We start from the raw sequence: 24,922 nt of genomic DNA, 5'->3' as shown, positions 1-24,922 counted from the left end.
TTTTTTAACCATACTGAGAAGGCATTGATTACAAGTTGGCTTTTTATTAATGTATTTTTTAGGTTTGATTGGCTTCACCACATGCATGATGCTGCCTTACCTCTTATGTTCAGCTCCACTCATCATCTCATTGAATTCAAAACAACATCCTACTATAATGTTGAGGTAACACTGAGGTAACACAGATCTGGTCTCAGAATGTTAAAGTTCAGTTTAGGAGAATAAAAGTAAATGGACTAAGGCATAAATGTGTAAATAAACAGAATAATTATACTAGAATAGAGTTGATCTCCATCTAAAATACAGTAAAAATATATCATAAATGAGGACAGATAAGTGTTTTATTTTGTGACTTTGTAACAGATGGTCATACCACATTTTGATGAGGTGTTTGCCTTATATTGGGCTGGACAAACATAAATTGACTGAATGGAAGATATGACCCAGCAAATGTAATGAATTAAATTGTGTCTCAAGGCTAATCTTGGGCTAAAACAGATTTTTGACCCAATTAAACCTACGCCTAATTCTCCCTTCAATACTTTTCAGTTTAAATAATGTCTTCTATATTTGTGAGTTAATTAAATGGTACGTTGTCTGAAATGTTTGAAGAAAAACTAATTTTAATAAATTCTACCAAAGTGTATGTTTTATGTAAATATTTTTCTGCCAAGACATGATTCAAAATTATTTAGAAAAAATAATGGGAATATTTCTCCACAGTTAAAGAATTTGTGTGCTTTAATTTGGGGTTAGTACTGAGTGTTCTTAAGTATAGCACTGAGAAAAAACGTTAGACTGCCTTTTCTTCAGATACTTTGCACAAAAAGCATACAGGAAAATCGCAGTCTGTCAAATGCTTTTCTCCATGTAGTTGTCATTGCTCTGTCTAAAATGTTCCACACTATGACATTAAACAGTTCTAACTTACATTTATTAAATTACAGGTGGCTTTATAGCTCAGAAATACCTAGAAAAAAGGCATTCTGACTGTGAGTGGGGTTGCCTCTCCACAGATCTGACCTGTAATTTGGTCTGATTTGATCTCCATGAAGATAGAAAGATTTAATGCCATACTGTGAAACATTCCAGACAGAACGATAACATCTCAGCAGAGAAAAGCATTTGATGGACCCTCCACCAGAAAACTTACACAATGCATCTTTAATAGTATGAATCTTACTTTACTTACTTTACCTTTCCTAGTTTTGACTCTTATCAATGTTTTAGGGTCAGAGTGCATGAAACCCACAGACAGTAACAGACAGGGTTATACCCTCCAAGTGTTGTTATGTAAATTCCCTGTCAAGGAATGTTGACGATTGAGCTTCACCAAATTGTCCAGACACATGCATGTTCTTAGGTGGCAGGAGGAAGCCAGACAGGACCTGCAGAAACTCAGACAGGACATGCACACTACTTTTTTTCATACTCCAAATTATTGCAAAAAATAACCCTACTTATAAGCCAGTTATTCTGTTGGTTAGTGCTGGCTCTAAGGGGAGCCTAATCCATATATTTTAGGATTATTAAAGGGCATCTGGGTTATATCATTTATTTGGCACTGTAGTTTGCCCATATCTGTGACAAAAGAGGATAGTTTCTTCCTTCATTCTTACCAGTAATGATGAGAAAAGTCATTACTAACACTGTGCAGCTCTCCATTAAACAGCCATGTACTGTATTACTCACACACGAAAAAATCTAAACCAAAAACATATAAAAAGTATGGCATATATACTCTTGTGTTTCTCTAGTTTACAACCTGATCGATGTGGCTTGCGCGTCCCTTGCCAGGGTCCATAATATCCTCCTTCTCAGTTGTGCTTATTGTCCAGAATAAGATGGAGCCGTCCCCACTTTGCATTGGCAACCATTTTAATTCTTGTCAAGCTTCAGACCAGAGATTAAAGGATTGACAACAAAGGCGAGCAACAATCAGGCAAAATAATATGACCACAAAGCTAATATGCACCATTGTATTTTATCATAAAACAGTGTCATATACAGAGACATATAATTTAGCCATTGACAAGCTTGTTCAAAGCCTTTAAAGCATTCAGCTCTAAACATATCCATGATAAAAAAAAAAAGATTCATTGTTGCTCTATACTGTATATGCTTCTCAATAACAGAATGAGGAGCACATAATTTGTATTATTCATGTGCACCTTACAGTGGCCATAATATTTTGACTGGTTGGTGTTTTATAATTGTCTGTAAGAGCTGTACACATAAAAGACAGAGCCATTGACTCCATCCATCCAAGTCCTAGAAAAATGGATCCCATCTCCACATATGTGCCATATATAGTTTATATTTCATTGATTGTTCTTTCTGAAGGCCGGTACTCCTCCCTCCCCTTAGGAGAAGACATGTAAAAGGATTGGGTCTTGCGTTTTAGGCGGGCCCTTTTGGTGGCCAGGGACAGACTGTGCTTGCTGGAAGCGATGATGTCAGAGATGAACTTCTTGCAGTCCACACAAACCTCCATCGAGGCCCAGTCCTCCGTCAGCTCAGACGGTAGCTCCAGCTCCTCGTGGGATTTCAGGGAGCCATGTTTGGAGAATCTGAAAGTATAGGATCATGGGAAAACAAGGGTCCAAGGGTGAGTTTGTAAATTGTCTATATATATATATATATATATATATATATATATATATATATATATGAAGGTTCCAGAGTATTAAAATACTACTTAACCAGTTTCTGTGCTGAAAGTAGACTCTTGAGATTGCAGAGAATACTATCCATAGAATATATACTATAATGTTTGGTGAAAGTAGCCCTAGGATACTGAGTATAATAGTAATAATACATTAGCATAATAATGGATGGCATTTCACTGCATGCATGCCCCAAGCCACTTTATGATACTTAATAGCATCTTCTTGTAACATCCCCCCACTGTCCACTAGAGGTAGTTAGAGCCCAAATAGACAATAGATCAATATGCCTCATTACACTAGATGTAATATTCTATCATTTGTTTCAGTCATTTCCAAGTGTAAAGCATTAAACTTGGACTTACTTGGACATAGTTTTTTGCAGGCCATGGCGTTGTGAACTGCTGGAGGATTTGTCTCCTTTCTGAGGCTGAGGAGCCGACGTCACAGATGAGGCCTTCCCTACTGCTTTGAGTCTAGCAGCCCTCAGATTTGGAGATGGTGAAGCTTCAGTCACCACTGGTGGAGTGGAGGGTCTTGGTGCAGTGGAGGGTCCTGGTGCAGTGGAGGGTCCTGGTGCAGTGGAGGGTCCTGGTGCAGTGGAGGGCCCTGGTGCCACTGAGAGCCCCTGCCCCACTGAGGCCATGGCAGTTAACCTGTCCCGGGGCAGAGTGTTTGTGGAGCCAATGGAATAGATGGGTAGGCTGGAGTAGGGTTTGGACGGCAGCCGCATCTGAAAATCAAGAAACACTTTATGAAACATATGACTACAGCAAGGATTACTGATTTTGAAGTGAATACATTTATTATATGTTTATTATTAATATTTATTGCAGATAATGTAATATTTATTTAAATAGAAGTCTCACCTTTTTGCAACATTGTGAACAAACAGGTCTGCAAAAGATAAAACATTGCATCATGTTTTATATTTAAGTTTAAATATTTAATGGAAGTGAAGAAATCAATAACTTACTTTTTGCAAAATTGACAAATGTATGACCAGGTGAAAAAGGAAAATCTCTTTGTCCGACAACAGAAGCAAAGCTGAAACAGACAATAATATTCATCTTAATGGTAAAATGATAGCAAACAATTAATTAACCCTGTTTAAATACATTTATTTTATTAAACCTTTATAAACCAGGGCTGTTCAAATGAGATTATAAAACTTTTTTTAATTAAATGCTGACCAAGACAGTGGCACAGTGCAGCTAGTTTACTCGTAACATCAGTACAATATTTAGACTTTACAATAAATTACTACCTAAAAACAGTTACACTTTTTTTTTTTTTTAAACCTGATTCTATTCTTTTCTCTAATCTATATTAGATACCCTACTTTCATTTGAAGCCACTACTTTTTGCCTTATTACTCTTTTCTATTATGTAAAAAATGTAACAGTAATATATTACGTTTGTCACTTTAAGTGTAATATGGACATATTCACCTTGCCCTTTTTGAGAGCCGTGTAGATGTCTTTGTACTGCTGAAACTTCTCCAATTCAGCTTTGACCAAAACCTGTCGAATGTGCATCACCTCGTCCACAGTGAGGGACAGGCACTCCACTGGGAAACAGAACTCCTCCTGATCAACCACATAACAGCACACAAGTCCTGACACAATTTTAGTAGAATATTTTTGATTGGGCAGCAGGTATTTCCACACTGTCTAGCTAATCCACTTATGTAGGAGTTGTCTGATTAGTTTGATATCTAATCAGCTATTAAAATGACATGGATTCACTGTTTGCATGTTACATCATTAGGCAAATGAATAAACTAAAATGGAGTTTATGAAATGATGACTCAGTTAAAATGGGCTAAAGAAGAAAGCAAAAGTGTCTTGTTATTGATCCAAGGACGAGCAAACCTTAACAGTCTCAAATCGACTGGTGCAAAAGCCCAAACACAGAGTAAAAAGTGCTTTGAGCAGCTGCCTTACAAAAGCCTCAACAGGAAAAAAGCTCCAGAAAGAGACAAGGATGCCAACCTGAACAAGAGGGATTTTATAAAATGATAAATAATATACAAACAATCTAACTATTTTCTGTTGTTGCAGTTGAATCAATCATACAACACATTATGGTCATAGTATTTTTTCAGTGGTTATATTTAAGTAATAAAAGTTATAGTCTTGATACTAACTGTAGTAAAATGATTAAAACATTTTTCACTGACCAGAGACTTGGAGCTCTGTCTGGAGGGCGGCTGGAACAGTTTGACGTTGGTAGGAGTTTCTTTTTCTATGGAGTGCCTTCTCTGAGGCGTCTTGCGTCTCTCGGGCTGAGGAGTGGATGAAATCGGCAAAAACATGGGTGGAGCTGTGGACAGATAAAACACTATCAGAAAGAAATAATGCAATCAACAAAACAATGGCCTTAGCAAGTTTTTCATTATTCATTCAGTGCTTTCAGTACTGCCCTCTGGTGGTCAGTAGAGATGAACTAAAACGAAAGTTGCGAACGTAATTATGGATGGAGCCAGAGAATCTCTGTCTCACAAGATCCTCTTGTGTTCACACGAGAAGAATCTGCAGGAACAGAGCTTCAAATGACACGAGGCTACAGCCTCTGATTGGCCATCCGACTGTCACTGGTGTGATGTTGTTGGTATCGATACTCATTTAGTGCTTCAGTGCAGTACTACCCTCTGGTGGCCATCCAGGATTCATAGAATCAGAGTTACATTTGTAACACTCATTTTAAACTTAGTATAATTCTTCTAAAGCAGACCAAAACAATAAAACAACTTTAAGCAAATTTACTGAAATCACAGAGAAGGACTCACTTTTTTTGCCAATGACTGATTCTGGTGATGTATCATCCATCATTGATGTGGCCACACTAGAGCTGCTCGCTGATGTCCGTAAAAACATGTCATCCTAAATATATCAAATGTATGAGAAAATATGAACTGTGGATCTAAAGATGCTGCTGTATAGAATAAAATAATATGCAGATTAAATCTAACTTACATCTGAGTCCGAACTTTCAAGTTCAGCCAGACAGGGGGCCTTGAGCAGCCTCTTTCTCTGAGGGGCTGACTGGGACCCTGGGGCCTCGGTCCTGGAGGTTCCCTCTGCTGCACCTGCCCCATTCAGCAGTGACAGGGTACTCGACGTCCTCCTACCCATGTAGGGACTGAACTCATCTACACACCACCACAAGACAAGCAGAAATCAGTCATCCAGACCAATCAGTGACTTGGAAATGAATCCCAAAACTCAGACTTAAGAAAACAAAAGATATATGCAGGCTATAAAGGCATTTGGTAATTTACTTGAACATATTTATTTGTGTCATTGTCTAAAATCAAAATATAATATGTTAATGAATTTTAATAGCTACATGTTATAATTAAATAGCTTATGTAGCTAGGATTCCCAGATAAGTATCTGAGTTTTGATATTCATTTTGCGGTAAAAAGCAGAGGGTGAGTTTAGTTGGTTTGAAAGAAGCCAAAAAAGCAGGGGTTTCACACAGAGCATGAATGTTTTGTTGATACAATATTTAGGGCCATATGTTCAGGCAAAGTAGGAGTTGATTACGAGTACTTTATAATGACCATCCTTACCAAATGTCAATCTTTTGAGAGCACTTGCTTATGGGGCAAAGAACTTGAATGCAGCAACATACTGAAAGTTTATTGAGTTTATTTAAAGAAAGAATTTGGGGTGTTATGAAAAACTGGGGAAGAAAAAAAAGCTAAGAAACTATTTCCCTTACTGACCCAAACGTCTTCGGACAGGCACAAAGCAAATATTGACTGACTAGTGATCATTTATGGCGGAATTGAGTTTTAAGGGAAATTTGCTACCATTAAGCATTTTTTCTTAATCAATGCACTCTTGTCTTTATCCCATAGACTGCATACAGTATGTAAATGGACATAGCAAACCCGCAAGCAAATAGGACGTGCTGATGGGGGCACTTCCGGCTCTATCCAATTAACTTTGCATTGGAAAATTGTCACCCCCTCCATAAGTGCTGCTGTAAGTCTCATTAATTTGATCTTAAAAAGTTTGTATTAACCTGCTCTACGTGATCGTGGTGTTTTTTATCGTGCTATTTTGTCCATAAATAAATTCCTATTCCTAATATGGAACTTGATTCCAAATTCGCTCCTATGACCTCTAGCATCGCAAGCTTTATTTGACTAGAGCTGCACACTATGGATGACATCACACCCCCTTAGTCCACTTCTTTATGCAGTCTATGCTTTGTACCAAATACCAATTATTTCTATTGTAGTTCACGTAGAATGAAATAGAGGAAACATTAGTTGACAGCCAGGGAGGTTGCAATAGGTTGTGTGGTTATGAGGTAATCCAGGCCATTTTATCTGCATTTTTGCTTAGGTTTATACTTTACCTAGTCCTGTACGAAACAAGTCCTGGGGCATACTGCGAGTTTTGCCAAAACCTAAAATGGGATACCTTCTTCGTTACAAATAAAGTTTCATTTCATAATTCACCTTGTAGACCACACATAGTTGCTATTACTTTCATCATAAAACCACAGACTTTCTTCCAAACAGTAGAAGTTCCCAATTAAAAAGAGAGATTTCTGTCAATATCCCCAAAACTGGTAAATCCAAGTAAATCTAAAAATGAAGGACCTGTATTTTTGTATGAATGAGAGGTGATAGAGCGTGTGCAATGGTGGGAGACATTGGCTGCAGCAGGACAAAGCATCTACCATTAAAAAGTCTACAGTAATACTTGGCACAGTTACAGCTTAAATAAAAATGTCAATCCTGTCTCATTATATTCCTCTCACGCAAGAAAACCATTTGGGACTGCAGTGAAGTTTGAGAGACTCTAAAAGTGTTTTTGGCCACAGAGAGAGCCTCATTCAAACTGATTCTGCAAAGTCACTGTGGAACATAGAGGGCTCTTTTGTGTAAAACCTGGAGAACATTTTCTGTTTACAGTCTTCATTCAGTGGAAATATTAAATGTTGTCAAGCAGGTCCTAAATCACACAAAGACTCTTGTGAGCTTTTATGTTATAATGTTGTTATCTCCTCAAAACCATACTTGGAGTTGTGTTTTGTGTCATTCACACATATTTGAGTAATCCTACATTATGAGTCTGTCTACATTTCCAAAGCTTGTGATGTCATGAAACAGTTTTCAAGTTAAAAGCCAAGTTTTACTTTTGTTTCTTAGAGTTTGGCAATTCTGGAGTGATTCTTGTATTACCACATGACATCAGACAGTGGACTAGAGCATTTTCTGTCTTCTGAGAGAAGAACTAAATATGCACGGTTTGTGTGTTAAACATGTGTGAATGAAACAAAACATAACTTCAGGGATGGTTTTGATGAGGAAAGGATCAGAAAATATGGGCCCTTTAATGTACGTGTAGCACCTAAATTACTCCAGTACAATAAACCAAATGATTTTTACCAGCTTCTTCTGCCCATAGACCAGTGTCCCAAACCATTACATGATGTCCCAACAACAAACAGCAAAGCATGAAATGATCACAGGTACATACTTAAAACAGTTACATATGCGTGTGTTAGTTTGACTAGACACAAAGAAGCCAGGTAAGCAGCAGGTGAGACTTTACCTGACGCATCAAAACTGACAGACATGCTAAGTGGCCGAATTACTGTAAAGAGAAACAGTCATGGCATCGCACATTGTTATTTAAGGAAAACGACTTACTGATTAGGGCTTATAGACAAATAGCAGTAGTTAGCATGTTAGCATGTACTCTTAGCATTACACAGTTTGTTAGCTGAATTACAGACACTTAGCATTATTATTTGTAGCTTTCACTATATTGCAAACAATATAGGAAAAGAAATAATAAGAGGCAGTACTAGTAGCAACAGAAATATTGAAGACGACATAAGCTTCACAAGCAAATAATAATAATAATACAAAAAAACAACAGTAGAATTACAGCTGTTTGCTTTTCAGGTTAAAGATGCAATAGTCAACGGTTACATTACATGGGCTGAATGATTATTTTTTCAATTCTACAGGCAATTTCTCAGTTCAGCATGGTTATAAGAATCAATTTGTGTTTTTTGTTCATAGAGCACATAATATACAAGTAAAAAAAGATGAGAGGACACTGACTTATAAATAAACTGAGGTCAAAGAGGTTAAATAGCTTAGCAGGTTAAATACGATAATCTGACAAAATACCCCAAAATGGCTGTTTGTGATTCTCTATTTGAAACTTTTCAATGTACCATTTTGTATTTGATTAATCATTTAGCCCATCAATATTTAGTGTATAATTATGTAAGGAGTGTATACTGTAAATAGTGATTTGAGTCTTACCTAGCCTGCTTTTGCGGACCATATCAGGTGACACAGGCCTCAGTTTCCTCTCAGACTTGATCTCCTCCAGGATTCGCTCATGAAGAGTGGGAGGGGGCTGCGCTGGAGGTTTCAACTTACGCGCTGAGACCTGCCATAGCAATAATGAACGTGAATAGGATCTATAATAAAAAACACCAGTGCCACAAGGGGTGAAGTGCTTTGCTCAAAGACACAAGTGCAGTATGAACCAATAGAAAGAGCCACTAACTATTGAATCTATTGAGCAAATGCCACTCAAAGCCTTAGGAATAACATGTCTACTATATAATTATAGTCATCAGTGGATCAGTTTTTAATATTTTAAATAGCAATATTGGTCTGTTAAGTCTACTAACTTCCAAAAATGAAGGACTGATTTCAGCTTGCTCTTTTAGCACTTAAGTCTGGCTGTTCTGATAAGCTGTCGTAAAGTTGATCATTTATGAGAATCATAGAGTTCCATCATGTTAGAACCTAACAACATGAGGTTTGAAGCTGTGACATATCAAACGGAACCACACAGACTCCACAAACATGAGGAGTGCTATGACAAATGAAGAAAGAGAAAATATTGTTAAAAATTGTTCATTTTACTCACAGGGTTGAGAGGAGGTCTAGATCTGATGAACTCCAGGATGACTTCATGGGCACTTTTCTTTAATCTGGGAGGAATGTCCCCATTCACCTGTGTAGAAAAGCATAAATATTATCAAAATGCAACAAAGTACGTAAATCAGAATCATAAATATGCAACATCTGGTGTCCAGTGTGCATAGTTTTATTTCATTTTATATATTTTACATATCCCAACATTTGCTTCACAGGATTTTACATAAGAAAAACAATGAAACTGATGAAACTGACCATGACTTTGCGCAGTTTATATCTTTTGGAGCGAATGTCATCCATTAACATCTCATAGGGGGTGAGTTGGTACTCAATGGGCAGAGGGTTGTACTGACGCTCCTGCACCTTCTTCAGCTTTACTCCGTCACGAAGGTTCCGCATCACCTGTACCCAGCACCGTGCCTGAGACACACCAAGAGAAGAAAAATCACTTCTCTACTATATACTATATGTCTTTAGTCTGAGTTTCTGAGTGTCATACAGGAACCCCCTACAAACTGCCCTGGCATGACACTGCCATTACTATTATTTGCAAATGCTGAAAATGTCTTTATGAACATACCCAGTCTGCATTTTGTAGTTCATTGAGCTCTTGGCCAGGCTCCTCTGAGGAATCTTCCTCCATTTTACGCAGATTCTGGTTAAAAAACAACATAAAACATAAAAACATAAGAGAGGAACCCAGATTGTTTATCTTAATAATTTAATCAAAGAATATTGTGTACCAGTAGTTGTCAAAAAGAACAACAAATGTAGACATTTCTTGCAAACACTACAAACAATACTCATGTGGAGTTAAATAACAATCTCAGTCACACATGTTAGATGGTAATTTCATAATGCATTTATCCACATTATGTCAGTCATGAGAGAATATTAAAGCACAATATGTTGCTAAAAAGATATACAACGATAAACAATAGTAATATGTTTTATGACACTAGCACGATAACAATAAAGGAGGTAATCCCAGTAAACATTTTTTAAATTGACAGTATCATTAAGAGGCATGAGCTACAACAATTAAAAAGCAGAGCAGTAATTAGACATAGGAATTACTTTTTCAACCCTCTGTAGCTCAAACCTTTTACAAAAAAAAAACAAAAAAAAAACAAAACACAAATCTCCCCACTATTGCAAAGAAACATGATAAATATTGTGCCCCAAAATATATTGTTCCAGCTTTAATTTATTGAACAATAAGTCGATATAGTAACTGTAGTGACAGGCCTAGTCATGAAACTGACAATGTCATATTTGCAAATACTGAAATGCTGTGCCATATAATAGCAAGAAGAGCTATTCTTGTGGCTTTATCCTACACAATATCCATCAAAAGGTCATTCAAAAACTAAATAAATACTTTATTGTATAGGCTGACATAGAAGAATTTGTTACACTTGAAGCAGTAATGAGAGAAGAAATTGTGGTGTACTTGTTATGGTAATGGCATATAAAATGTAGTAATAGATAAAGTTGCTGCAGTACAAGTAGTAGTTGCAGGTTTGACATATGCATAGTAGGTACAATACTACTATCACTGGTAGTAGTAGTACAAGACCAAGTAGAGTTTATATTATCTCATTATGCTATTAATTTGAGTGACAAATCATGTAGCCCCTTCGGAGCAAACATTTGCATTTCTAAAGGGTCCCAGGGTTGTTTTAGTGATGAGGAGAGAATCTTAATTAAACCCAGAGCAAACAGCAGCTAAATGCTCATGTCAGTAGCTAGGACACTGCTCTGCTTGCCTACACTCTGTCACTCTTGTTGCAGACATAGCAGAAGCCTATAGTTGATTCAGTGAATGGTGAATGATTCAACAGTTTTTTTTTTATTGCATTTCTTTCAGCGGGAGGTGACTTTGTGGAGACAAAAAGAGATTCTGTCAGCAAATGTGGGGTTGTGGGGAACAGCTACAGTGCTTACAGAGAATGGAGAAGAAAGCAGCAAGAACTTAAATTAAAAGGAAACACAGCACCCATGCATGTATAATGTAGACCTCAATATTCTATATTATTCAATTCAATATACTATTAGTTACAAAATTCATAAAGTCATAAGTCTCTCAGAACAGATAAATAAAGAGGGTTCACTGGACTGGCTCCACCTTGCAAGGATAAAGTCTAGACCCTTGGCCTTAACACAGACAAATTATTTAACTTGTTCCAGGCTAAATAAAGTATTTTATAGCATACCATATCAGGAATTTGCTCATTCTAATTCTGGAAATAGCCAGGAAAGGTTTTATTTTCAGTTCAATTTTGACTATAAACATTTTTATCAAACAATAAAACTAGACCATCAGTTGGATTAGTTGTAATGTAGAATATTAAAGACATAAGCTCAATGGTGGAAGTAATTCAATCTACTATTATGCAACACTCAGGGTCTTTCAAGTTGCTTTCTAGTTCTAAGAGCTGCACTTGTCCCCATGTCTTTTTTTCTATGGCCACCTTTTCAGCTTTCTCCACTCTGCAATAAGAGACTTTCCTGACAGCATTATGTAACCGTCCAAATCCCCTCCATTCATTCGGACACAGTAAAAAGGGCAGGAGTAGAAATGGTACATAGAGGAGAAACCCTGAGGAAACACCGACCTTTTTCCACAGCTGAGATCACAACAACTTATACAATTTTTTTGAAGTACATAAATATATTTATAGGGTTAATTATAACTTAAAGGTACTATATTATGCAAAATTGACTCTTGTGAGTTTTTAGTTCTGTTAGAATGCTGTTACCTCATCAAAAACATACCTAGAATTATGTTTTATTTCATTCACACCCTGCATTATTAGCCTGTCCACATCTCCAAAGCTCAAAATGTTTTGTACCACCTTATAATGTCATGTAGTATTTTTCAAGTTAACACCCACCTTTTGCCTTTAGTTCAGAGCTGTGAAAGTGTATGATGGAACATTTCATGTACTACCACATGACATCCCTATGTAGAATAGGGTGTTTCCTTGTTTGAGAGAGATGAACTCAGCCTAAATATGCAGAGTTTGTGTGTTAAACATTTGTGAATGAACTAAAACATAATTGTGGGTATGTTTTGATGAGGAAACAACATTGTAACATAGATCAGAATGTAGCTCAATTTGGGCCCTTTAAAGGTAAATTGTGTACTATTGTTGCTTTTTTGTGTATGGGTGGTTGACAGCTGGAGAAAAAACACTAACTACAGGCTTAGGGAGTGGTACAGCTTGGACAATTGTCTGTCCACCATGGGCCGAATTGTGGGGGAAAAGTCCAGTGCTGTTTTTTGGTCCCAGTCCACCCCTGTTTATTGTCACATTACAGACATAGAGAGTGGACAGACATACAGACATACAGACATCACCACCCGTATCTCATGTGTAATCATTAAAGTGTTAAGAACAGCTTGTTATGCACACTAAATGCACACATTAGAACCATAGAGACATAATGACTTTACAATGTGGAGAGACTTAATCGTCAAGATATACAATCACAAGACCAAGTAAAAACTCCTTGTTAATGAATTCCTGCTTTGAGCGTCAACATTTCCGCAAAGGATCAGCTGACTGCACTACTGTCTGCAGGCTATAGTTAAAAAAAAAAAAAAAGTGCTATTACATGCAAGCAAACATAATTAAGCATGATATTTGGTTTAAATATATAACGGGTTGTTGAACATACAAAAAATATTCAAAAAGTTTAATACATCAGCATATCATCTTTATCATATCCATAAACTGTATTTTTTTAAATATAATTTTCTAAACCTTTATACCAAGGATGCACCGATCCAGCTTTTTCAGTTACAATATCAATTTTGATACTATAGCTTTAAATATCTGTTGAAAACCGAAATCAACCCCGAAACTGAGAACAATTTATTTCCATTAAACAAAAATAAAAAAGACAAAACTGATCCAAATGTGTTATGTAACTGTTATTTAACCCTCAAGTAACTACAGAACAGTTTTGTGTAATTAAAGTTAAAATATTGTGAGATCAAAATAAATGATCCTTCAGTCCAATATAAAAACAACATTAAGTTGTTATTATCAAGTAAAATTTGTCTTACTTCTTTGGCACTTTTGATCTTCTCCAGAAATGTGCGTAACTCCCTTGTTTCAGTGTAAAGTGCCCGGCACACGGCTTGATAGTGACAGGAGGCATTTGACAAGCTGGGCAGGTGAGCAGTACACAACTAAAGAAAAACAAATGCAAATTTTATTAGATTATATTCATACATTAGATTAGTTTTGTTGACAAACTGATAATTGTGTGAGTATGAATGTGTAAATCAATTACTGTTGAGTGATGAGTAAATATATGATAATCTTAGTTCAGAAACCATTCAAATGTTATTAGACTATAATCAGGATAGTGAGATCATCCCTCTTTAAAAGGCCCTATATTACTCAAAATGGATTATTGCAAGCTATAAGCCATTTTAAAATGTTATGTTCATAAAAAACATACCCAGAGTTGTGCTTTGTTTCATTCGCACATGTTTGAGTAATTCTTTATTATTAGTCTGTCTACATTTTCAAAGCTCAAAATGTTCTGCTCCACCTTGTGATGTCTTGAAGTAGTAGTTTTCAAGTTAACAGCAACCTTTTACCTTTAGTTCAGTAGAGATTGGCCATTTTAAGGCTGAAATTATCCAAATGATTCTAGTAAAGGTGTGTGGAGTTTAAGGCATAGTGGAGCATTTCCTGTATCACAACATGACATCACAAAGTGGAACAGTGTGTTTTCTGTTTGAGAGAAGAACACAGCCTAAATATGCATGATTTGAATATTAAACATGTGTGAATGAAACAAAACACAACTCCATGTATGTTTGTGATGAGGAAACAACATTAAACCAAAGACTAGAAAATGGTCTAATATGTGCCTTTTGAGTTCTAGACATATATATATATATATATATATATATATATACAATTTATTCTAATAGACCTACTATGGTTACCAGCTGTATGGTAAAATCTATGAATTGTTGGTGTGAGTGACATGTAAATGTATAGTATATCTCTTGTGTGTTAGTTCTACAGTACAGTAGAGCAGGCGTTTGCAGTGAGAACACACAGTGAGTGACTCAGGGAATGAACAGAGACGGCAATTTAAAGAGGCAGGAGCCCGCCGTCAGCAGCAGATCTGACACAGCCCTCCAGAGAATAATGTGCGTTTGTGTGTGCGCGTGTGTGTATATATATGAGGGAGTTATGTAAACAGTATAGAAGCATGTGAGGCAGGACAGGGAGTCTCTGCTACATTAAACACAGAGAGAAGCCAGGAAAGAGGATGTGGTTGCAGTTTCACTGTTACAGGCAAAAAAAAAGTGTCATTTTTTAAACAAAGGAAACTTGACTAAAAACTAGAATAACAAAGGGGGCATGTCTTTTCTGCAGGAGAGAATGCCATCTTAATTGTTGACATGGAGATGTTATTACATTGCCTGGTATGTTCCACATTATGGCATTAAACTCTTCTAATATATTCATGGAAACAAGCAGGTGACACCAAGTTTCTGGTCAGATGTGTAAACTGGCGTCCAGCAAGAATGCCTGTTTTCTTCTGTGTCATAAAAAACATCAGTAATCCAATAAATGCAAGATATACATTTTAGTGCAACAACATATGTACCTTGAGTATGTCTCTGTATCCATGGACACTGTGGACCCCGTCAGAGTCTTCGTCTGCCTCCTCCTCTTCCTCTGTTGCCTCATATCCTTCGTCAGGACAGGGGTCAGAGTCGGCCATGTTGGTCATGAGGTCGATGAGCTGCTCCAGAGGTGGGCTCAGCTCTCGCTCTTCATTGTCCTTCAGCCCAAAGTCCAGCGCTTTATAGATCATGATCCCAAGAGACTCAATCACCTATAAAAGACACAAACTATGTAAAAATGTCCCAAACACAATTCATTTCAAAGATCATATTTAGTGTATATGTGTAGGTAATTCAATGTCCATTCAAATCAAAAGAGATCCTTCAATCAAAACCTGGAGAATTCAGTCAAACAGTCATTGATTAGACATGTATTACTGCTAATATTGCTTTTTTTGCTTTAACGTTTATCTGTATTTTCCAAGTTACAAGGCAGAATGGCAGAGGTAAAACAGGTTAAATTGTTCTTATGCTCATTCAGGATTCTGGTCAAAATATATCCACCATATCCACACAGTAACCATCTAATTTCTCCGGCTGGTGACAGTAAAGCTGACCTGTGCCTGATTTTGCGCTGTGTTGTCTGTTTGGGATGATGACCACTGCTACACTTCACAGCTCACACATCTCTTCACTTACTCTGTCCATTTAGTCTTTCTGCTCCGATGCTCTCAGGCCTGGGAACCATTTGAGTGGTTGGATTTTCAAAGGCTAATAGCAGCATGTTTTATGCCTAACAATTCATTTAGACTTACATAAGAGTGTGAAGACTGTATCTGTTTTTTATTGCAATAGAGGCTTTTCTGCATTTTTCTATAATCGATGGCATCAAAGTAAAGCATGGTTCATGATCACATTTTATCTCTTAAGAAAACCAACTGATTTAGACAGAAGTGAGGAGAATGCTCAGTAAGTAATTCATCTGAGATAAACGCGGTACTCTTGGAAAAACTGTAGATTGAAACATAATGTGTTTAAAGTGTTAATGATATGTCCCAGTCTATTCATTGAGAAGACCTCCATGATTTTCTGATATCATATATCAATGACTGCTCAGACAAAAAGGTCCTCTCAGCCATATCCTCCTCAAAACCTTACTGCTATTGTCACAAGGGAGGACACATCACTTCACATGACCCATCCCCCACATTCTCCAAATGTGAATTGATATACCCCTTGATCCAAATGCACCCCCTGGTCCCATGTGACAGTATTTCTCTTAATAGTGCACCTTTGACCGCTTGCTTTTCCTATATGACATTATGCAGCTGGGATTGGGTCTGTAATTGCTTTGCTCACTCATTCCTCACCCCTTTCATCTCTTCACTGTCTGCCTCTCGTTACACCAGACAGTCATGCTTACCGATCCAATTTATTAGTTTATCAACAGTCATACACCCCATAAGCTTTGTGCTGTATGCTGCTCGATTTAAATGTATCACTGTGATTCTCAATTGTATTTAATGTCAGTACATCCCACTATAATCCAGTAACTCTAACTAATTAGACAGATGTTATTACAGTTTATAAGCAAGCACTGTTCTGATTCTGACTCTGTAACTCAGATTTTATGCATTGTGCACCATCAATGGTCTATTCATAATATGCTTTCAGGAAATGCTTAAATCTTTGTTCATGGGTCAGCAGAAGCAGAGTATATTGAATTATTGAATGATAAGAACAAGGAAAATCCATCCAATCTGTTACAAAAACAAAGTCTGAAAAAAGAATGAAGTTTGGCAATTACATAGCAGTTTAAGTCGTTTAAGAGCCAAAACAGAGAAACCAACCAACAGAAAATATTAAACACTACTAAATAGTTCACTATGTTCACAATCTGTACAATAGGTTGGATTTCATAAACAGTAACATAAGTACACATAAAAAGGCCAATACAAACAATAGCAACAAAACCTGATGCTCGTGAGAGGATATACTATATGTCTCAAGATATAATGGAAAGTGAAGTTTGTTGTTTGGTGCCAACTAGTATAAAGAGTTTTAGTCAAGGTAAAGTAATAACAGGGCATGTGTGATAAGATTACTCAAAGAATGAGAATTTCATAGCTCACTTTTGGACAAGGTCAGAATGGTCATTTCTTTACTTTGTTTCCCATTGCCAGAAATATGGTCGGACATAGATTATGTTCATATCTTTTTTGTAGAGTTATCAGACTAACAACAATATCCATTAGCAGTTTTTTATGCAAGGAGGGGAAAGTGATTAGGTTTGAAACTCATGAAACTGATTAGGTTTAGTTAACACAGTTTTATACCTACTGGTATTATATCATATAAGATGTATATACTAAACCTTTTGTATGTTTAAACCATAAATAAATGTTTGTGTGAGATATTACAGTAAATTCACAATTATGAAACATTTGTTGTTTAAATACGTTTGCTGCCAGGTTATCATGTCAACCAGAAACATTAATCAATGACTAATTTTCATTCTCATGTTGACAAACAGGTCTTATATTCTGACCATAGACTGTATAAATAAGTCTATACATTATAATGACGTACAGTCTATCATTCTCATGGGATCCATTGTGACACAAACAGCTGAAACAAATGCCACCATTTCTCCATTTCAAAAGCACTTTATGCTCTTTGATCTTTGACCTCTGAATGTCATATGATGAATACTGTGGCCAATGAGGACATTACACAAAAAATATTTTCTTCCACCTTTAACTGTTACAAGGCCAAGGACAACATGTGCATGTTAGGTTCTCAGTTCTGTTTAAAAGTGCATGGTAAATATTTGGTAATACGTAAAGTCTCAATGCTAATCTGATGGATGTCATTTGTTTAAAGATCCAAATAAGCAAATTTTACTCTTGTGAGCTTTAAGCCATGTTAGAATGTTATATATGAAGAAAGTTATATATAAAATAAAAGGTGGTATTTTGTTTCATTCACTCAAAATGTTAACAGCTACCTTTTACCTTTTGTTTAGTAGAGATTGAAAATTCCAGGTCTGAAATAAATCAAATGATTCTAAAGAAGGTGCATGTAATTTAAAAACACAGTGGAGCACTCCCTACAATTTTCTGCTTTTCTATTTAAAGGGTTGGTGTTTCCAAATGTAATCTGGACAAGAAGGTTGCTTAAGCTTACTAAACACTAAAATGTCCGATTGAGTGTAATCCTTTCCCAGACTTCAAAGTCTTGAGGTAATAGGAGAAGCAAACCCAAGCAGCCATGAAAGTGAAGGAGGAATGTGATGAAAACATAATTTACATGCACCATGAGACAGCTCCAAGATCAAAACTGCACTCACTATGACAATTGCTTATTATTGCATTTTTAAATTGAGAATTAATTACAAAATCTAAATTACAGACAACTTCTTTATGATGCATGCGGCAACTGTAAATAGGGCTGTCACAATAAGACATTTTGAAATGTGATTGATTGCTCATAGAATTTATTTTATGGCTTTCTAAAGGTCAAATCGTATCATACTAGAAAAATATATATGTTCCCCATAAATCTACAGCACAGATAAACATGATTAAAGGGCCTATATTATGCTATATTCTGATTATGTTATAATGTTTCCTCATCACAAACATAACCAGAGTTGTGTTTTGTTTGAGTTACATGTTTTTAACACATCCTGCATATTTATTTAGTTCTGTTCCACCTTGTGATGTCATGCGGGAATACGTAACACAGTAAGTGCTCCCCTTCTTCACTAGAATCATTTGATAATTTCAGCTCTGGAATTTCCCATCTCTACTTAACAAAAAGTCAAAGGAAGCTGCTGCCTTAATAACAACTGCTTCATTACATCAAAGGAGGAACAGAGCAGTTTGAGCTTTTGGGATGTAGACAGAATAATAAACCAGGACTACTCAAACAAGTGTGAATGAAACAAAACACAACTCCAGGTACGTTTTTAAGGAGCTAACAACATTATAACGTAACTCACAGTTTTACTTATTATAAGACCTTCATATCTATCATCTAATGAATGATGAGTGGATACATTAGGTCTAAAATTAAAAGAACATATGTAACATTTTGGCATTTACGATCATTTGTTTTTAGCTCTGATGCCTCACAGTTAATAAATCTGGAGACATGCTGTGCTCAAATGAACCTGAGTCATTGGTGGGGAAGAAAACATCATCTGACTCTCCTGACTGCATCATTTCTCATGGTTCACGCTCTTTCAAAACCAAGAGGATTTCATTTGTCAGCTCTGGGCCCACACGTGTCTGTCGCTGTCCACCGATCTATGGCTAATTCCATGCCAAATATTTCCTTCAATCTTCACGGTGCTAAACTCGAGAATCAAAGAGCAGTTTTGTCAGCCAGTGCATAGGAACTCAATGAAAGCTGCTTAAGAGGGATTTGTCTATGGAATTTCACATTCCCAAAGTCTACACCGACGTAACTATCCATCTGTTATTATCACAGGTCTATTCAACACAAATATGCTATGTGCTAACTTAAACTGGTTACAACTTCTGCTGATAAAGGCAGAGCCAAAATAAAACAGTTTAAAGGTGGTAAAAACCTGGAACATTCTTCCTGAAAACGTGAGACAGGCCTCTACTTTGACAATGTTTGAATCCAGGCTTAGAACAGTTCTGTTTATCTGTGCATTTGACTGAAAGGTTCTTATTCAGCACTTTTCTCTTTTAATGTAAATTTTATGGTGATTAATTATGTGTTGCTTTGTTCGTATTGTGATTTTAAGGTCTTTCTTATTCTGTAAAGCACTTTAAATTACCTTGTGTATGAATTGTCCTATACAAATAAACTTGCCATGCCTTGCCTAAAATCTTTTAAAAGAAAAGCTTTATTTTTTCTATAGAACGATGATTTGTTTGCTTATAATTATTTATTTAATCTGGATAAGTCTATCTTTTCCACGGTTTGGACTTGTGATGCTCTTAGTTATAGTAGTGGTCGTGGCACACAGAGAGGAGGCAAAGCTACTTAAATAGCCCTTTATTATGTCGTCAGATGAGCGCTCACACTGGGTGACATTTGGACAGTTAATAACCAGGAGGAAACCAACTGAGGTCTACAGCTGTGAAAGCCCTAGAAAGGCGTAGAAAAAAAGAGGACTAAATAAACTAATTTATATAATCAAAATCTAAACAAAGAGTAGGATGGTTGAGAAGAAATATATTAACAATTTGCTTGCATTTTACATTTTGGCACATACTGTGTGGTCTATGTTTTGTTCAAACTAGAAATGTAGTATGGACAAATCACAACCTCAAAAAAGTTTTTGGTAAACATCATATATTAAAACAGAAATAACCACAGTGTGTCTGAGCTAATCCTGCAGCTACTAATCTCATGTCATGTGAGTTATAACTACACCCTTTTCAGAACTCATTTGTTGGCCAAAAATTTTAACAGAAATTCATTTGGTCTAATCCTATCCCATAATATTAAAATAAATCTGAAACACAATTACTCTGATCTTGTCATATTTATTTATATTGATTAGTGAATGGGTAATTTTGAATAGAATGATTTCACTCTGTTTGCAACAGAAATCCATTTGGATATGTGTGAACAAAATTATATTTCATTATAACCAGATTATAACAAGCAATTCTTTTTAAATACCCAGGCATATCATAACACCCTATTTTGCAGTGCACCCACACTCATAATAAATAAAAGCAAAGTTACTCACCTCTGCTGTTGTGCAAGGGCTGAATTTGCCTACAGAGAAACAGAAAACAGTATTTTAAAGTCAATACATGCATTAAGTATTAACATTCAGATCATTTGAATCCCTGGCAGCAACTTGACATGGTATGGTATTTATTTGGTCAGCCTGATATACCTTCCTGATTGTGAACTCCAAAACAGCGATTACAATATTATACATTTTTCGATATTTCTCCCACCCCTAATCATTGTTATTGTATGTGTAAAATATTTGTTTCTTATTCATACAAACTCCTTGTTAGCATTAAAGCAAAAGACAATGTTTTCAGCCTCCAAGTTCCAGTTTCACTTTAAAAATCCTGAAACTGGAACCATAGTAATAGAAGTACACAGTATAGCATGTGATCAATGACGACAAGTGAAAAGAAAGCCCTGACTTCAACAAAGGAGAGGGCACATATCTCCAGGCAGTGTCTACGAATGCCTCCACTCATTACAACAGAAACAGCTGACCCAATTAACAAATGAGTTTTTGTAGTAACATACATGCTTTGACATCACTGCATGACCTGGGCTTGCCTCAGCAGATTTTAAAGACAACAGAACATCAATGTGTTTCATAATATCAAACCAGGGAAAAATTAATTTGCCACTGTCTAGGTAAGTCATAAACCTAGAGAATAAAGCAAGAGAAGGGTTTAAAGGTGCACTGTGCAACTTTTCTGGTGGAGAGTCCAACACTTCACTTCGACTCCATGTTGCTTCTTTCTTTAAATTATCTACAGTATTTCATTTAAATATCTCCATGGTGACAAGCAGGCCAAATTAGCAGACCAAGTTACAAGTCAGATTTACAGAGAAGTGAACCTGCTCACAATAATAATGCATGTTTTTGTCGTACTTTTGAGAAATAAAAACACCTGTAATTGAACAAATACAATATTTTTTGATATCAGACTGTGGAACATCCCAGGCAAAGGAATAACATCACCATGGAAAAGTTACTCAGTGCACCTTTAGGGAAATAGTAAAAAAAAAATAAAGTAAACATGACTGAATACAATATTTACAGTCCGCTAATTGCAACCCCTTTGGCTTTACCTAGTATTGAATGCTACACTACTACTAGAATTTGTCTTCTCTTTAGTCTCCTTCTGTGCAGATCTAACTTCAGCATCCTTCTCCCTATATTCATTAGCTCTTCCCTGTACAAACCATCACAATCTGGTCAAACGTGAGTAAACATTTCAGTATGTTCTCACTCTGCCTAATACTATGCCACAGTTTAGTACCAGTTAAAAGAAGATACTATGTTTTTCCTTCACTAAATACACATATCTATCATTTAAACCAATGCACAAACACAAACAAACAAAAACTCTTCCACTGCTGCGTTGTTGCTCTTTCCCTTGCATTCATCAGTCACATTTTTTCACATGCAGCAATGTCCATCATGCTTTTCTTCCACAGTGTAGGGCTACTAGGTTCCTTTCACATTCTCATTATTTTACAATTTTGCTTTTGTGATTTCATTTACATTTGTTGCATTATTTATCTATGACGTTGCTTGGAAAAAAAAGTCACCCCTTTAGTCTCCAATGGTAGCATCCATGCACCTAAAAATAGCCCATTCATTCAAGACATACACAGTGTAAGCTACAGGCGACTAACAGCGTCACCATCACAGCTGTGCTCTGTAAGAGAGAGTTTAAAAGATGATTAAACAGAACAATCGGCCCATTTATTGGATTTAAATCTGAGTGTGCAGCACTTGAGTTTGTAGCTGTGAATAAATGCATGTCTCTGAGGCCCATAGGTAGTCCATTACAGACAGGGGAAGATGGATGAGAGTGCATGAATGTCTAGGCTGCAAACCCGATCACTGCAACCCACTGGATTTAGTTTAACACACTGTAATGTAATGTATCTGGCTTATTAAATACATGTTTAAGTTATGGCAGCATAACTATGATGGGAAATATGTTTGTGTTTTTAGCCTATTAGCAGGATAGTATAAATAAGGGCAGACTTTGTTTGCATAAGTCGATTGTATGAATTGGGTGTGTATTAACGCAAAAAAGGGGCTTATATTGTAATAAAAATGCGCTTGGTGGTAAAAAGCTTAGAAATATGGAAGAAAATTTTCAAGCAGTAAAGTATGGTTCCAGAAAATACTGGAATATGTTTTAGTGTTCTATCTAAAGGGTAATCAGTAGTAGTAATCAAAACTAACTAATATATCCACAATAAATGATTAATAGCTCTTTGACTTCACTTGAGCATGGACCTCCAGAAGAAAAATCTGTTAATATATATTAATATATTAATAAACTTTGATTAGTCAATAAAACTGAAATGGATCCATGTTAAATAAAAACAAAAATATCACACGCAATATTGCTATCTTTCATTCGCTGTCCTCCCCAAAACTTCCAGCTCTACTCGTGAATAATTATGTCAGTTGCCACATACCAAAGCTGTTATTATAACCAGATTAAACAGATGAGACACTGATCTCATGGATGCTATCAAAATCTGAATTAAAGATGGAAAAACACATGACACAAGACCAGCGCATGTACTTTCAATTATGGAGATATGGTGAAAAATAACCTAGTTGTCAAACACTGTAAACGCTGTCACAAAAACAGCAGCAGGGGGAGAGCGGGGGTGGCATGGTCATGGAGGAGCACACAGCTCTTTGTTTATGGTCAAGTATAATGTAGCTTTGACTTTGGGAAAGATGCAGACTTACCTCCTGGTTTGTGTTCTAAAAGCAGGTTAAACAAAACTGAATATTATAGAAAAGCATAAAGACTGCAATTAACCTAAAAGCTTACTGTAAGTCACAAGTTTCGATATAAAGCCAAATGGACAGTAGATTGAATCTTATAGTGATATAATTAACAATTTTAAATGTTCATAGCCCATATTTCTATATATTTTAAACCAGCGTAGCATTATTTTCAAAACCTTAGGGCTGTATAGTGAGTGCATAATATTAGACCATGATTATTATGTGACCATATGGCTACCATGCAGCAATGGGCCAAACAGGCCTAATCAAATGGCCTATCATTGACAATTTCATAATTTTGATTGCATGATTTAAAAAGAGACATAATGGCATATTGTATGGCATATTGTTAAATATTATTTAAAAAGTAGGTCCGGCATTTCTTTTATGCTCGGGCAAAGGCTTGCAATAAGATGCTGCATAAGATAAATGTTCAAACAGTAGCCTTCCTCAATTACAGGCTGAATTAAAAGGCTACTTCTAAGTGGACTAAAAATCCCTTGGCCCACCCCAACTTTAATCTCATAACAAATGTGTGTACCTAGCTATGTGCTTAGGCTGTTACCTTCACATGTTTGGTGCTCCACGCGTACAGATCCGTCTTTGAGTATCATAACATCCCCTGGCCCTGATATCTTTCCCGGGGACGGGGCTGAGGATGCTCCGGTCCCGGTAGAGCTCCTCCTGGAGGCCCGGTATCCCTTCGCCATGGTCCGGCAGCACTGGAAGCACACCGCCCATGCCTGCTCCTCATTGATGGGCTGGTTATAGAGCCTCAGTATCTCCTCCAAAGACAGCTCCTCCGTGGGACTGAGCGCCGCCGCAGCATCCATCAAACCAGCGGATCCAGGCCGAGGCTAGACCAAAGCTAACCCCAACACATGCATGCTTTCCCCGCCTGTCCGTGCAGTAGTCGCGGTGGTGGAGGATGATCGCTCCGGTGTAAAACACGGTTGGTTCTGAGTGTGGGTGTCCGTGTGTGGCGTGTGTTTCTGGAAGCTGAGAGCCTCATTTGTCTCCCTCATCACATGACCCTCCTCCCGCTTTGCTCCTACCACTCACTCTCCATCCCTCCAGTCCAGAGCGATAATGCCGTCAAGATTATCGTGGCTCAGTTTCATTTAGCTTTAGTTAATAACCACCGAGCCTGACTGAGTTAGATTTGGGATCGCAGCGAACTCAAACAGCCATCAGGCGCTCCTCGGAGA

The 24,922-nt window shown here is 36.8% G+C and overlaps 1 protein-coding gene across 1 annotated transcript; it reads right to left on the bottom strand.

The window, feature by feature from the left end:
• Positions 1–198: 198 nt before the first annotated feature.
• spire1b (spire-type actin nucleation factor 1b) lies at positions 199–24,439 on the bottom strand. Its single transcript, XM_055163389.1, has 17 exons — positions 24,280–24,439; positions 20,940–20,968; positions 15,247–15,477; positions 13,676–13,801; positions 10,181–10,255; positions 9,856–10,020; positions 9,590–9,676; positions 8,971–9,100; positions 8,246–8,287; positions 5,645–5,820; positions 5,458–5,551; positions 4,849–4,991; positions 4,118–4,255; positions 3,643–3,713; positions 3,536–3,563; positions 3,032–3,399; positions 199–2,570 (listed from the first exon to the last, which is right to left on the bottom strand). The coding sequence occupies exons 1-17, from the start codon at positions 24,422–24,424 to the stop codon at positions 2,315–2,317; spliced, it is 2,304 nt and encodes a 767-aa protein (XP_055019364.1). The 5' UTR covers positions 24,425–24,439; the 3' UTR covers positions 199–2,314.
• Positions 24,440–24,922: the final 483 nt, after the last annotated feature.

Source organism: Boleophthalmus pectinirostris, unplaced genomic scaffold, assembly GCF_026225935.1.
Source record: "Boleophthalmus pectinirostris isolate CB_2022bp ecotype Guang Dong unplaced genomic scaffold, ASM2622593v1 HiC_scaffold_6, whole genome shotgun sequence".
Lineage (NCBI taxonomy): Eukaryota > Metazoa > Chordata > Actinopteri > Gobiiformes > Gobiidae > Boleophthalmus > Boleophthalmus pectinirostris.
Note: the sequence above shows the minus strand (reverse complement) of the source record. Positions and strands in the feature narration are given on the sequence as shown.

Bases quoted from the DNA above. Each gene is read 5' to 3' on its own strand.
- spire1b (XM_055163389.1), bottom strand. From the start codon at position 24,424: ATGGCGAAGGGATACCGGGCCTCCAGGAGGAGCTCTACCGGGACCGGA. The intron at 20,969-24,279 runs GTAACAGCCTAA...GTTTCTCTGTAG, and splicing joins GGAGCACCAAACATGTGAAG to GCAAATTCAGCCCTTGCACA. The intron at 4,992-5,457 runs GTGAGTCCTTCT...ATCTGTCCACAG, and splicing joins ATCAGTCATTGGCAAAAAAA to CTCCACCCATGTTTTTGCCG.